This window comes from Alosa sapidissima, chromosome 9, assembly GCF_018492685.1.
Source record: "Alosa sapidissima isolate fAloSap1 chromosome 9, fAloSap1.pri, whole genome shotgun sequence".
Taxonomy (NCBI): Eukaryota; Metazoa; Chordata; class Actinopteri; order Clupeiformes; family Clupeidae; genus Alosa; species Alosa sapidissima.
This window is the reverse complement of record NC_055965.1, coordinates 10961827-10977613: the sequence shown is the minus strand read 5'-3', so window position 1 is coordinate 10977613 and position 15787 is coordinate 10961827. Positions and strand designations below refer to the sequence as shown.

The following is a 15787-nucleotide window of genomic DNA, read 5'->3' as shown; positions in this document are numbered from 1 at the left end:
AGTTTTGCGCGGAATTGACCAACTACATATTTTACATTGTACATACTGTTTTGCGTCAAGACAAAAACTAGTTTAAATTTAACTTCAGTGATTGTGTGGTTAAGGATTTTTTATTATATATATTCTGATATAATTTGAAGTCATTATCTCGGAGCCTTCCGGAGTACCACTATAGAGAGTCAGGGGACCACCAGTGGTACCCGTACCACAGTTTGAGAACCACTGATCTAGGACATTAAGGAAAGAGTCAATCAAACAAGACTGAGGACAAAAGCTGTTTCCCCATTCTCTGTGGTCTTCACTCTGCTGTCGATTCGTCCTTTATCGTGACAGTCTGCATCTACTGACTGCACTGTAGACTACAGAGTAGTCTTCAGCCCTGTGGAAACAGATACATAGAGAGAGAATTATTGATATAAAGAGAATAGATCGTATTTATGCATCCTTTATCGTGTAATGGACACCTCACCGCCTGGTTGTGCTCAGTCGTGTGCTTTTGATGTGGACTGTGTGGTCATATTCTTCCTTTTCTTTAGAGGCACTGAACTTAAGGCTGGCATACTCAACATCAATACCATGGTCCTCTCTGTTATATGTGTTGGCTGGGCCAGTTGACACAGCCATGGCACCGACGTTGGCATAAACAGGAGCTGCATCCGTCTAGTGGTTTGGTAAAGAAGTTGATATAATATAGGACAAACACCTGAAGAGGAGTGCTTCAGTTGCACCAAAACGTGTGCTCACCGAAAATCCTTCCCTCCTCATTTTGTGCAGCCACTACACGTATAGGCTGCCGTTTTTAGGAAAAAGGTGGAAGCTGAAATCGTTTTTATAACGTCGAGCAGAGTGGCACAGCAGTGCTCCTTAGAGCCAGCCACGGACATTAAGACTCGCATACATTGTATTTCTTATGTTTTGGTACAACTAAAGCACTCATCTTCAGGTGCTTGTTGACAGCCATGGCAAAAAACATGAAATTGGTTTGCCGACTTCAAGTAAGCTAGTGCACAGAACCCATTGCAATATCTGTCTGACTTTTATTCTAATGGAAACATTGTAATATTGGTATGTAGCATTAAAGTTATACAACTACAACACAACTGTCACTAATATTGCCTTAACACTAGTGTAATTTTGACTGCTACATTTTTTTTTCCAAAAATTACTTTCTTAAAGCTACATTGTGTAATTTTCTGGCTTGATTCTTAGCAAAAACCCAATTTTTCTTTCAAAAATATGTGCTCATTCATGTGTAATTACTTCCACCAACAAATTAAAGTATTCTCTTAAAAGGAATTATCCGGAGTAAAATGCACTTTAGATCAATTTACGGATGATTGGGAGGACATACGTTGAGTTGACATCCAAATCATGTCATTCGGATGTGTTTTGAGAAAGTTCGATGTTACTGTTTTTAGTCAAAACTCGTTAGCCTGGAAGTGACGTGGGCATATCATTTCGCTGCTACAAAACGCTATTTTTATACCTCTTCTACAGTTCCAAACAACATTACACTTACGTGGTAGTGAGTAGAGGGTCCCTAAAGCCAAACCGAAGTATCCCGAGGTCTTTATGTGGTCGGATAGAGAGTCCAGAATGAATTTCATCAAGCCAGTACCTTTCCGGAAATGTTGCCATCTTTGCTGCCATCTTCAGGGGAAAGTCCGTAGAAGTCGATTGCTGAGTGTGGAGTAACACGCTCTGGAAATTCACAATTTTGTCGCCGTTTTTTTTTTTAAAAAAAACATAGTCCAGTATTTCTTTCGAAATTGTGAAGTTGTATGGACTGGACTATGTTTTTAAATGGCGACGAAATTGTGAATTTCCAGAGCGTGTTACTCCACACTCAGCAATCGACTCCTACGGACTTTCCCCTGAAGGTAGCAGCAAAGATGGCAACATTTCCGGAAAGGTACTGGCTTGATGAAATTCATTCTGGACTCTCTATCCGACCACATAAAGACCTCGGGATACTTCGGTTTGGCTTTAGGGACCCTCTACTCACTACCACGTAAGTGTAATGTTGTTTGGAACTGTAGAAGAGGTATAAAAATAGCGTTTTGTAGCGGCGAAATTATATGTCCGCGTCACTTCCAGGCTAACGAGTTTTGACTAAAACGGTAACATCGAACTTTCTCAAAACACATCCGAATGACATGATTGGGATGTCAACTCAACGTATGTACTCCCAATCATCCTAAATTGATCTAAAGTGCATTTTACTCCGGATAATTCCTTTAAGCGTAGAATCTGCCATTCAGAATACATACGAGCGAGTTGCTTGTATGGCGGCAGCCATGTTTTGGCCTCCATCTTTAGAATACATTAACCAAGGAAGGACATACCTGCAATTATGAGAAGGACTACTCAATAAAGTAGTGTATGACATCTGGTAACGTCAGCTAGCACATTTATGGTGCAGCTTCCGTAGCTAGTAAATCATGCTTGCAGTGGGGGGCAGCAGGAGTCTGTTGCAATATAACATCTCACCGCTAGATGGAAGAATTTCCCCCAAGAATTAACCCATGAGATTACACAATAGCTTTAAAAAAAGAAAAATAGTTCAGCTGGTGAAGTTTTGAGTTTAAATTCCAATGATAGTTCTAGTAGTTTTGAAATTCTTGCCAGTTCTAGTGTCAAGCCAAAGCCCACTTACATGTGATTTACTTGCGGTGCTCTTGTCATCAGAGGATCTATTTCTCCTACAGAACATACTGTAAAAAGTATAAATGGAGTTTCAATATTTAACACTTTTGCACAATAGTCTATTCCACAGGACAGCCTTGAATGTTCACAGGGAATATTACCTGAGCAAAATTCCAAAAACCAAGATGACAGCCAGGATGATGGCTCCAATACCTACAAGTCTCTTTCCCTGTAGGCTTCCTTAGTGTGTGAAGAGAGAGAGGGAGAAAATAGAAACAAGTCAGGTCCAAGTGTTGGCATAAGGTGGAGAATGTATATGTTAGGTAAGGGATAACGGCCGCCGAGGTGTCCTGTTATACAGAATTAATGGACGAGGGCGAGGGGCAAAGGACTCTCCGATGCACAGCGGAGGGAAGTTGCCTCCGCCTGAGTCCATTAATTCCGTATAACTGGACACACCTCGAAGGCCGTTATCCCGCTTATCACCCGGTTGCGACTGTAAAGCAAAGGAAACACGCGGTTCCGTTTAAAAAGAAGCTGCCTCCAGGCTCAACCGTCGTCCTATTATCTTTGTTATAGTTACCATTCATAAGCATTGATATGGAACAGCGATTAAACTTTTTTTACTCTACTTCATAGGTGTCCCGTTATTCAGAATTAAAAAAGCCACCCCGCCAGCCAATCAGAAAAGAGTATTTCTTCTCTCCGGGTGATAAGTTAGGATAAACTACACTACACTAATATACAATTACACTTATTTCCAAAACCAGTTCATTGCTCCTTGTGGTCCTCTGTCATGTGTGTGTGTGTGTGTGTGCCTGTACCTGTGTGTGCTTGTGCCTGTGTGTGTGTGTACTTTGTGTGTGTACTGATTCATAAATTGTCTTGGCACTGTACATGTGAAATAAACTAATTTGCTTGCACCAAGCCCGGGACCAAGCCATACTATATTCCTGTTAATTGACACACTTCTTCAGCCGCATGGGAACCAGTGTGATTCGACTGGCTTTGTTGAGCTACATCATCAACAAGCTTTTGTCAGAACTGTGGACTGCACCTAACACCGCATGCAAACAAGCATGTAAAAAAGAACATAAATACCTGTAAAACGGACCTCAGCGACAGATGAGTTCTGAGAACCGATTTCATTGTGTGCCTCACAGTGGTACAACCCCTCGTCACTTGAGGTGAAGTTCACATTCACTCCCTCGGTCACCTTTTCTAGAACAGTCTCAGGTCCACTTCTCCTGTACCAGGTGTATGTGTGTGGCGGTGGGTTGGCTTGGCAGCTGCAGGACAGAACCACTGTATGGCCCTCTTCTATCTCACCAGAGGAATTCACGGACACTGAGGTTTGTCTTGGAGGGTCTTCCAAAAACACATGTATTCAAAATAAACATTTGTTGAAAAAGAAAGAAAATAAACAACAAAAACATTAAGGGATATATTTCAGCTATCTGAAATGCCTGGTCAGAGACATAGGGCTCTATCCTGCACCCGGCGCAACGTGGCGCAAAGCGCAACACAAGTCTTATTCATATCCTACACCCAGTCAGTCATGAATTTTTCGCCATGCGCTCCACTTCCATCAAACATTGTACCCACGGATGTGTCAGTGAACGAACATAGGCGTGGTCTTGATCTAAAAACTCAGTCCACCTTTGCCAGGCCTCTTGTGGCTGAGAGTGTCTCATCATAGCTCATGGGAACATGTAGCGTACTTGTCTCTGTGTGTTTGTGCATGTGTGTGTGTGTGCGTGTGTGTGTGCGTGCGTGCGTGTGTGCGTATGTGCACATGCGTGTGTGTGTGTGTCTGTATGCATGTGTGTGTGTGTGTGTGTGTGTGTGTGTCTGTGTGCATGTGTGTGTGTGTGTGCACACGCGTGTGAGTGTGTGTGTAGGCACCAGGTTGTGGTGAGTGTAGTGACCAAAATCAATTTATGCATCATATAAAGTAAAATTGATGTCTAAGTATTATGTGTCAAAGTCGCCATGTCACTACAGCCTTGAGGGTTCTTTGAAACACTCCAAAAGGTTCTATTGCATCACTCTGAAGAACCAATTCTATTTCTAGAGTATAGATCAGTTGAGACAGGTCTACTTACATCTGACATTGAGCGTCTCAGCTGTGGAAGGAGAACTCTCTTCTCCTCTAACTGCACAGGTGTAGAGGCCGGAGTCACTACTGTTCACTGGATTCAGGTACATGTAATTTTTGTTGGTGTAGTATTTGGTGGGCACCGGTCGTGAGTTCTTGAACCAGGTGAAGGTGAAGTCGTTAGTCAGAGTGCAGGTGGTGCTGCAGGTCAGTGTCACCGTGTCACCCTCCGTCACCATAGCTGGAGTCACGTTGACTCGCAGGCCTGAGGAAGTGAGAGTAGATCTGAGTAATCTCACCTCACCGTCACCCAGTCTGGCATGGGTCACCATTTTAGAAATGAACAAGCTGTAAACTGGATGTTTCCTGTCGCTGAAATCTAGATCACTTAATTAGATTCCGATTATTTGACAAACAAAGCCTTTTAATTCCACACACTATAATGTCAACACTGTCAATAATAATGTCATACTATGTCAATATGCTTTTAGAGAGTTAATTTTACAAAATGTTAAAGGGTTAATTTTAAAAATGTTATGAGATATATGCTATACATTACTTGTGACTGAAAGCATGACACCAGGTCTTCCACTTAACTTCTCTCCTTTTTCGGTCACAAATCTGAAGAAGTATTCTCTAGCGTCTGCCTCGGTCAGATTGGCCAGTCTCAGCATGTGGACGCTGTTGTTCCCCCAGTACCCCACACGGCGCTCATACATGTGGGTCAGACTCAGGTCCGCAGGCTCAGAGTTTGGCTCTTGATCATAAAACCAAAATAGACTCGTAGGGATGTGGCCAGCTGGGTATTTGTAATGGCAGGTGATATCCACTGTGGACCCCTTTAAGGCACAGATGGCCTCAGAAGCATAAGTGACATCCCAGCACGCCTGATCAAGGATGCCTGAAAGAGATATTTACAGAAAAATCTTTGGACAGTAAAAATCTCAAATTCCAAATCTAAATTCCACTTCATGTGAGTGCAGACTCTACTCTTATAATAGAACTAATGACAATACTCATAACAATCATTATAACACATTGTTTGTAAAATATACTTTTTTTGCTAAGTTTAATGAACTTGCAATTCACTTCATAAGTTGTTCTGACACATTAGGCAAATCCATACATAAAGTATTTCAGTTTCTGTATGTAGGCCTACACAAAACATTTCACATTTTACTATGCCTAATCTTAACTAAGAAATAAGCATAGGCCTATGTTTTGTGCAGTAGTGTTCATTTTTTATTTATTTATTTGTTTATTTGTTTGTTTGTTTGTTTGTTTTAAACTTACACACATCTGGGGAACGATGATTTGCATAGCCTTGTATTGAACAAGAGTAATGTCCCTCCCAATGTTTAGAATTTTGGGAAAGATAGATGTCCTGTCTATGGTTATCCTCTAAAAGTTGGCCATTTCTGTACCAGTAGTAATAAAGCTGAGAGCTCCCTCTGCATGAGGTGTTACACGTCACTTGTATCCAATATCTTCTTACTGTATCTGGATTAACCGTCAACTGCAGGTCTACAACGAGAAAAGAAAACAGATTGAATAACATATTTGTTTTTTTTCTCACAAATTCATGACAACAAGCCTGTACACACTCCGGCTCTATGTGAGACATGTATGATCACCTGTGACTGATAACCAGACTCCAGTTTTGGCTGCTATCCATTCTGAGGAGGCGGTTCTAAAAGTGTACAAGTACTCCCCTGAGTCGCTCTCTTTCAGATCCTGTATCGCCAGGCTGCAGTTACCTCGATCTGCACTGATCTCGACTCGATCTCTGAAGAGGGGATTCAGGCTCAGGTCACCTGGCTCTCCGCCCGAACGACTGACTTTTCGGTGCCAGTGTCCTCGTTCGAACTGATGCCCTCCAGGATATTTGTAAGAGCAGGACATGACCACTGATGAGCCCTTTAAGCCACAGACTGACCCACTGCGGTAGGTCACACCCCAGCAGTCTGGACCAGAAACACCTGAAGCACCATCAGATAAATATAGAGACTAATGCAAAGGTTCAATCTACCATAGACAGTGTACTTTAGACTGATCATATTTGCAAGACGGAATGGCTTTTTCACATCTGTGATACTATAGATGTCAGTACTAAGAGACTTGAGACAAATCCCTTATTCTGTTATGAAAATGTATTATCATACAAATCTTCCCCTTGGTATGTAGGCTATTGTACATATTTCAAAACTGCTCTATTACAAATGTTCAAGACTAAACAGCAAGAAAAAGCAACACTCACACACATCAGAAGATGTCAGGCTATAGCCACCAGCTCGGACCACACACCGGTAACTACCCTCACTCTTAGAGCCACTGGTTGAGTCTATGGAAGTCTCCTGAGTGGCATATAGATATTTTTCATTCCTGTACCATTGGTAGATAGCAGTGTCCAGCCTACAGGAGGTGGCACAGGTTAACTTAATCCACCTTTGCGTGACTGAGGTAGGATCCACCTTCAGCTGAACATCTGAGGGGAAAGCATGCACAGCTGTGAATAATTAATTCCTTGGACAAATGCCGTCTCATTCAAAAAGATGTTTTTTTCTCACCTTTCAAGACAGTGACATTAATTCCAGGCGAGCCATGAATCCATGATGTTATCTGGCTATATGATGATGTCCTTGCTTTAAATCCATAGTAGTAAACCCCGGAGTCACTCTCTTTCAGAGGATATATGTAAAGATTACAGACATTCTCAGAATAAAGGATCCACACCCTGTTTCTGTTCTCTGGCTCTTCTCTCAGATCCTTTGGGTCCCCATTAAGGACCTTCTCTCTGTACCAGTGGCCTGTGTGGATGCCGTAAGGTCCGGGGTAGTAAGAGCAGGGAAGGACTACTGAGGAGTCCTTTAAAGCACAGACACTCTTGGAGGGGTAGGTCACCTTGTAAAGGGCCTGACTCCAAACGCCTGGGGTCATCAGAGTAAATATTTAATATCAGAAACAACATCAAAGGAAGGAAACTCATGACACATGTAACTTTCTATTGTTGCTTGTAGTAGCGTTTAATGCAACAGTTAGGTCTGGTCAAACTATTAATTTCTCTTCACTGGATATGTTTTTCACTCAATCATTCAAAGCAAGAGGACAGCAATTTCATTTTTTTTCTCGAGGGAAATTTTTAAATCAACGGAGTGCACTTCTGATAGGTCATGCATTACATATAATTAGGATGACAGCTTTCATACCTGAAAAGAATATCATGGATACCAGGTAGACGACGTGCATGATGACAGATCCCTGCATGATTATAGAACCTAATAAATGTACTGTATATGAAAAAAAAATCAAATATAGAGAAAGACAATGAGAGAAGGGAATGGAAATAAACAGCTGTGTGAACACTCAGAGTAAAAAGTGTAGATCTGTGTAGATAAAAACTACACTAAGATCACTATTTCTTTCCCTCTTTTACCATCATGTGTCACGTCATGTGATAGCTGATGTTAAAGTAGTTCATTGTGTCTCAACAACAAAAAAGCACAAAAAAAAACACACCAAAAAAGCTGACTATTATCCAAATGCATGTATGTTGAAGTGTGTACTTACCAGCACTAGAGGAGCCACTTCTGCTTTCCCAGAGGGAACACACGTGCACGGCTGGGGTTGATGCTGTTGGGTGTGAAGATTTAAAGTTGTGGTCGAGGCCAGCGAAGGGAGGTGTTTAAAAAGGGCCGAATCTAAAGTGTTTCCTCTTTTTCTCAGCTGTGCCTGGTGCGCTGCCATCGACTCGTAACGCGACGAGGGTGGGGGCTTTACACATTGTGCACAGAGCCCAGACATACAACAGCCTCCTCAGTTCTGCAGGCCAGCCATTCAGGGGTGACATACATATATACATTATTTACATTTCGTTAACTGTTATTTATTTACATTTCGTTAACTGTTATTTAGATCAGTGGGAGAACTTGGGGTCCGCAACACATAGCCAGGGGGTCCGCAAAATAATTTACTTGAAATTATAAAGTTGAGTTTTATCATTTTAAAACAGATGATGTCTACAGATGATGCCCCTTTTCACCCATAAAACAAGCAAATTGTGTCTATTTGCTCTTACCCACAATTAACTTCACTTAGGTCATGAAGAACCATTCCTACTACTGCTTAGCTTGGCTTAGCTGGCATCAGCCAGCTAGCTGATGAATATGTAGAAATGTTTGAGTCAGTCCATGTTGTCAAGTGACAGAAAAACCAAAACTGACAAAAGACGAAGTTGCACATCTGCCAAAAAACATGGGATAGTGGACCTGGCCACAACTGCAGAGAATACAAATGGCATGCTTAATTGTTACGGTTATGAGGGGGTCCTCGGAAACTTTTCTCCCCCAAAATGGGTCCATGGAACCAAAAACATTGAGAACCCCTGATTTAGATGATGTACTTATTTAGAGCAACTTACAGTGAACTAATTACAGGGACAAGGAGCAACTCCGGGTTAAGCACCTCAAAGCCACAATGGTGGTAGCCGCTGGGATTGAACTCGTAATGTTCTGGTGTTCCGTTTGGAAGCCTAGAATCCTAACCACTAGACAACCAACAAAATATACATACATACAGTACATACATACATACATAGAGGCCAAGACACATGAAACAGTGTGCACACATACAGTGTGCGTAAATGGCAGAGCCCTCCCTGCATTGCAGTCTCAGTAGGGGTCTGTTCTGTCTCTGTCTAGCACTATTCACCCCACTACATAAATTAAGCATACAGTATATACTTTGTACATACATATACAAACATACATACATACATACATACATACATGCATACATACATACTGCACATATGTACATGCATGCATACAATGTACATATGAAGTACACTTATAAGCTGTTCACACACGCCTTGCTAAGCGCAGGGCATAATCACATAGTGAGAGTATCAGGGCAGTGAGAGTGTCAGGGCAGACCCCACAGACACTTACTGAAATAGAAATGTCAGCTACTTAGCAAGAAGACATGCAGAGCACTTCTTAGCACTTTAGAAACGTGTGTGGTGTTACGCTAATCATCATTTAAGGGGTGCTTTTTCTTTTTTTTTCTGCTGAGTGGGACATGCCCCCAGACCGCCCTAGCATTTACGAGGGCCCAAATTTATTTTCTTTCATAAAACCCAACATTTTTAACAGCACCCCTGCCATCAGATCATACTTTACTGTAGCTGTTTTTCTAATGGAAAAAGGGTGTTTTCCTGCACACATTCAGTACATACATACATACATACATACATACATACATAGAGACCAATGGATATGAGGAAAGTGTGCACACATACAGTATGTACATACATCAAACATATATACTACACATACGTAAATACATACATTTCTACATACTGCACATACATAAATACATACATTTCTACATACTGCACATACATAAATACAGTACATTTCTACATACTGCACACATACATAAATACATACATTTCTACATACTGCACATACATAAATACATGCATGTCTACATACTGCACATACATACATACATACATAAATACATACATTTCTACATACTGCACATACATAAATACATGCATGTCTACATACTGCACATACATGCATATAAGATACTTGCTGACCTGGAAATATCAACTGTTTTTGGTGCTTCGGAAACTTGTGTGCTATTACTGTAATGCTCAATGGGTTCATCAACCCTTGAATAGACTGAGCTGAAAATGTGAATTTGCACTGAAACTTGGGTTGTTCCTCTCTTGATATGAGTCAGAGTGTGACTTGAGTTAATTCTGGTTGCAGTCTGTCTCACAGTAAGACTTTCACTTTAACATTTTTTTGAGTTCATCCCCTTTTATATTAGATGCAGCCAGCTATTTACTAAGCAGCTGATACTTCCATTTCATGTCAATTCATCATGACAAAGGGTAACTTTAGGCATTATGGCAGTGACAAAAGAAGGGTATGTATCCTTTTAATCTGGACATTCTGGAAAAGGCCAGAACGGCCGTCCATCCAACGGCCGTCGGCCTGGCTCAAAATAGCCTAGGCCTACTTTATCAGCCAAGTAGCTCTGTGTCACACAGGCACAAGGGACAATGGAAAGGTCGCAGTGTCTGTTCAGTGTCACCAAAAAAGACTGTGTGGTTGTGCTCAAACATGTTGCACAAAACGTAATTTCTGTCAGAAACCACAAGGGCTCTATCGTGCACCGGCACAAAGTGGCGCAACACAAAACGTATTCTTATCTTACATCCAGTCAGTGGCGGATTTGGTGCCATGCGCTGCACTTTTGTTAAACCTTGCACCCAGGGGTGTTGCAAAAGGTGTAGTCTGGCACATGATCCAAAAATCACTATCATACACCCTCTAAAAATCATTACGCCACTGACCAAGAGATACCTCAGAAATGTGCGCTGAGTTGTTTATGTTATTTTAATTATGATCAACAGTGATATGGGCGGGTGCCCGACAGCATATATCCTGCTTCTCTCATCCACAGGAACTCGCACCAGTGCACCGCACATCCATGCAAAACATTACAAATTACACAATTACAATGGGAAACATAATTATAATAAAGATATTAGGAAATACATCTCACAATGAGTTATTCGCCATCATTTGCAAATTGGTAACGACGGATCAAATTGAGTAGGCACTTCACCAATAGAAGCAAGACGCGTAGGTCTTAAAATCAACCTGCCCATGTCGGGGGTGTCTGTCAAGAACCAGGAAATACAGAAATTCAGGAATCAACACTGACGGACTGACTTTAGGCTACACCAGACAAGACAGTGTAAGTTCATAAAAACATCACTATTGAACTCTTCTGTTAAATATTGCTGTGTTTGCTCGATTGCGCAGCCAAATGGCCGAGAAACACTTATCTGTCCCACTTAGCTGTCCCTAAGTGAAGATCTCCTGGCTGATGAGCTGGGAACCAATGCATTTCATCACCACATGTGACGTTTCGGGCTGAATGCCCTTCTTCAGACATGAAGACAGCAAGAAGACAAGGCACATATATACACACACCAATCAACAAATCACCTGACAAATCACCTGTTACAGGTTATTATCTTAAAGTGCAAAGCGTCCATTAAAGTGCAAAGTGTCCATTAAACTGCAAGTGCAAACAAAGTCACATGACAATACTGTGTACTGTACATAGTGCCCCAGACAATCTTAAAGTGGTGATAAACTGCAGGCACAGTTAAGCAAAAAATCCACAGCTTATATCACAGTAACATGACCTAGTTTCAGAAGTCACAGTAACATGGCATCTTAACAGAGTAATGATAAAATACAAGTCCAGAAGAGCAAAAAACAAGCAAACAGGCCACAGCTTATACATCACAGTGATGTGACCTAGCTTAGGAAATCACAGTAACATGGTCTAGCTTGAGAGAGCAATGATCTGATACAGTTAGACACAATCAATGACATACAAACAATAAAGTACAGAGAGCCTCTAATAAATATTAGGCCTGGTTGAGCCTTCAAAAAAGGTCGCAGATCAAATTCCTCATTCATTCCTTTGGGGGCTAGAGTGTCAAGCGTATATCTCCAGAAGGCCTCCCTCTTTAGTAGTAACGTATTGATGTCACCCCCCCTAGTGGGTGATTTGACTACTTCGATCCCCCAGTAGCGAAGTGTGGACAGATTGTGGGAGTTGAGGGTGAAATGAACTGCTACAGGGCTTTTGGAGTCATGATTTCTTATGTTGGATCTATGATCATATATTCTGATTTTCAATGGCCGAGTGAAGAGCTCCCATTCCCAGAGACCCATATTGGACCCGTCGGACACCGACCAGGTACACAATGTGATTAATCTTTCCACTAAACCACTGTCCGAAGTCTGTCTGAGCGCTTTAAGCAAAGGCCTCTCTTTTGTGCCTACGACACAATGTCGAGACTTTGACACTATTGTGGATTTACATAAATTCTTTCGAAATCTTCGACTTAAAGAATTTTTCAGTGCTAATAACAACGCGAATATAAAGTGGCTAATAACCTAACCAAAGAGCAAAGAACAGAACTTGATACGCTTAAAAAAGATAAGAGTCTAGTGATTCAAAGCGCGGACAAAGGGGGCGCTATAGTTGTAATGGACCGCTCAGCTTATGATGGCGAAATCCAAAGACAATTGAGCAATACTACCTTTTACAGACAGCTGAATCATAATCCCACACAGGAATTTAAACAACGGATAAGAAATAAACTAGAGGGCTTCCTGGAGTCAGGGGAAATTTCAAAATCTGAATTTGACTTTATGACTGTCAACTCCCCAGTCACACCTGTTCTGTATACTTTACCAAAGATTCATAAGAAGTTCACAGATGTACTGCCTGGTCGACCCATTGTCGCAGCGATCGGATCTTTGACAGAAAATGTATCAGCTTTTGTGGACCACTTCCTTCAGCCATTAGTAATGCACTTACCTTCCTATGTGAAAGACTCCATGGAATTTCTCAAATTGATAAAAACAATAGAATTAACAGATGAGCCATGTCAGTTGGTTACCATGGACATAGAATCATTGTATACCAATGTACCGTTTGAGGGGGGCCTACAGGCATCAGAACACTTTCTCAATCAATGAACAGACTGTACCCCTAGCACAAAATGCATATTGGACCTGCTTGAGATTGTGTTGACATCTAATTTTTTTCTCTTTGGTTCTGATTATTACCTCCAGGTATCGGGCACAAGTATGGGTGCCAAAATGGCCCCCAGTTTCTCTTCCCTCTACTGTGGATTTTTTGAACACCAAACAGTCTTCAACGAACAACGTAATCCATTTTTGCATAACATCTCACATTGGAAGAGGTACATCGATGACATATTCTTTGTGTGGAAAGGGTCGGAAGTTGAACTAGGACAATTTCATCAGTTCATTAACACAAATACCCAACAACTTCGATTTACCATGGAACACAGCACACAAAAAATGAATTTCTTGGATATTTTAATATACAGAGATGGGACCACACTTGGCTCTAATTTGTATAGGAAGAGTACAGACAGAAACTCTATTCTACACAGCCAGTCTTTCCACCCGACTGCTCTTAAGAGGGCCCTTCCGATTTCTCAATTTAATCGTATTCGCCGCATCTGTAGTACTGATGAGGACTATATGACACAAGCTGCGGAGTTGGAGAAGCGGTTTGCACAGAGACTATACAAATTAGACTGGATCAAAGACGCACGCAGTCGTTTTGATTCTGTTTCTCAAGCAGAATGTCTTCAACGTAGTAGAGAACAAAAAACAAGACCTCAAGTAAATTGTATTGTGCAATATTCCCCCATTGAAAAAGAGATTCAATCCATCATCAACAGGTACTGGCATATCATTGAATCTGATCCAGGATTAAAAGTTTTCACTTCTGCCCCGCGGGTAGTTTTCAAAAGACCACCCAACTTGCGTAATTCTCTGGTGAGGGCCCATCTTCCACCAGTAACTCCAACCAACTTCTTACAAGCAGCGCCCCCCGGGAATTATAGATGTGGCTGATGCACACAATGCAATTTCACACACAAAATGAACTGTTTCAGCCATCCTCATACAGGGAAGTCTTTTGCTATCAAAGACATCATCACTTGCACCACACGGAATGTCATTTACATGCTCAAATGTCTGTGTGGTCTTGCCTATATTGGCAAGACCACTCGGCCATTGAAAATCAGAATATCTGAACATAGATCCAACATAAGAAATCATGACTCCAAAAGCCCTGTAGCAGTTCATTTCAGCCTCAACTCCCACAATCTGTCCACACTTCGCTACTGGGGGATCGAAGTAGTCAAATCACCCACTAGGGGGGGTGACATCAATACGTTACTACTAAAGAGGGAGGCCTTCTGGAGATATACGCTTGACACTCTAGCCCCCAAAGGAATGAATGAGGAATTTGATCTGCAACCTTTTTTGTAGGCTCAACCAGGCCTAATATTTATTAGAGGCTCTCTGTACTTTATTGTTTGTATGTCATTGATTGTGTCTAACTGTATCAGATCATTGCTCTCTCAAGCTAGACCATGTTACTGTGATTTCCTAAGTTAGGTCACATCACTGTGATGTATAAGCTGTGGCCTGTTTGCTTGTTTTTTGCTCTTCTGGACTTGTATTTTATCATTACTCTGTTAAGATGCCATGTTACTGTGACTTCTGAAACTAGGTCATGTTACTGTGATATAAGCTGTGGATTTTTTGCTTAACTGTGCCTGCAGTTTATCACCACTTTAAGATTGTCTGGGGCACTATGTACAGTACACAGTATTGTCATGTGACTTTGTGGCGGTAGTGGGGTAGCGTAACGGTTGGGCGCCAGGTGGATTTATCCACCACCACTCAGACAGAGTGAAGATAAACGAAAGTTAAGAAATAATAACTAAATGGCTTTATAAAGCACCACAAACATTAAATGATTTTAACTCTAACTAAAAGACTTCAAGAAATGCAAACAGGTGTGTTCAAAAGTGGAATATATTGTTCAGGACACACATGAACACCACACAAGCAAACAAATCACAACAGCAGCAGCAGTCCATTCAGCCTATTTTTAGGTCAGGCCACTAGGAGGCGGTAGGCGGTAGCCTCGACAAAAAATGCAAAAAGGCAAGACGCAAAAAGGTCCAAAAACGAAAAGTATCTTCGGTCAAAAAAGACCTCTTCGGCCTAAGGCCACAATAAATTCAAACAGGTTAAACAGGCTATAACTAATTGGCTACTACAACATAGCCGACTGCTTCAAAGCTCCCAGTGTGGATAAACCAATAAACAAAATAACATTAAATAGCAAAATCACTTAACAAAAGAAGAGCTCTCCAAAACTAGAGCACAAACGTGATTGCTTTCAGTTTACAGTTTAGATTAGATTACAATAAAGGCAGGCCGGCGCCGGAGGAAAGGAAAATGTAGAAATAAAAATATCCCCAAAAGACAAAATAATAATCCCCAGGAAAACCCCTAAGGAAACCCTCCCCAGTAGCCTATGTAATCTATATTCAACTTAAAGTCGCGCCGCTCACGACTAAACAACAAGAGCGCTTTTAAAGAGCAC

The 15787-nt window shown here is 41.5% G+C and overlaps 1 protein-coding gene across 5 annotated transcripts; it reads right to left on the bottom strand.

The window, feature by feature from the left end:
• On the bottom strand, positions 1-8400 carry LOC121719139 (sialoadhesin-like). 5 transcript variants are annotated; one of them, XM_042104554.1, is made up of 13 exons: positions 8312-8400; positions 7951-8031; positions 7312-7671; positions 7002-7229; positions 6379-6723; positions 6038-6268; positions 5304-5645; positions 4752-5009; positions 3748-4014; positions 2808-2886; positions 2657-2714; positions 470-660; positions 1-379 (listed from the first exon to the last, which is right to left on the bottom strand). In XM_042104554.1, the coding sequence occupies exons 2-13, from the start codon at positions 8006-8008 to the stop codon at positions 322-324; spliced, it is 2475 nt and encodes an 824-aa protein (XP_041960488.1). In that variant the 5' UTR covers positions 8009-8031; positions 8312-8400; the 3' UTR covers positions 1-321. The 5 variants fall into 5 exon arrangements, 4 of the variants coding, with proteins under 4 accessions (XP_041960488.1, XP_041960486.1, XP_041960490.1 ...); XM_042104552.1 differs by having other exon boundaries at positions 7951-8019; positions 8312-8396; XM_042104556.1 differs by having other exon boundaries at positions 7312-7422; positions 7951-8019; positions 8312-8396.
• Between the last annotated feature and the right edge of the window lie 7387 nt (positions 8401-15787).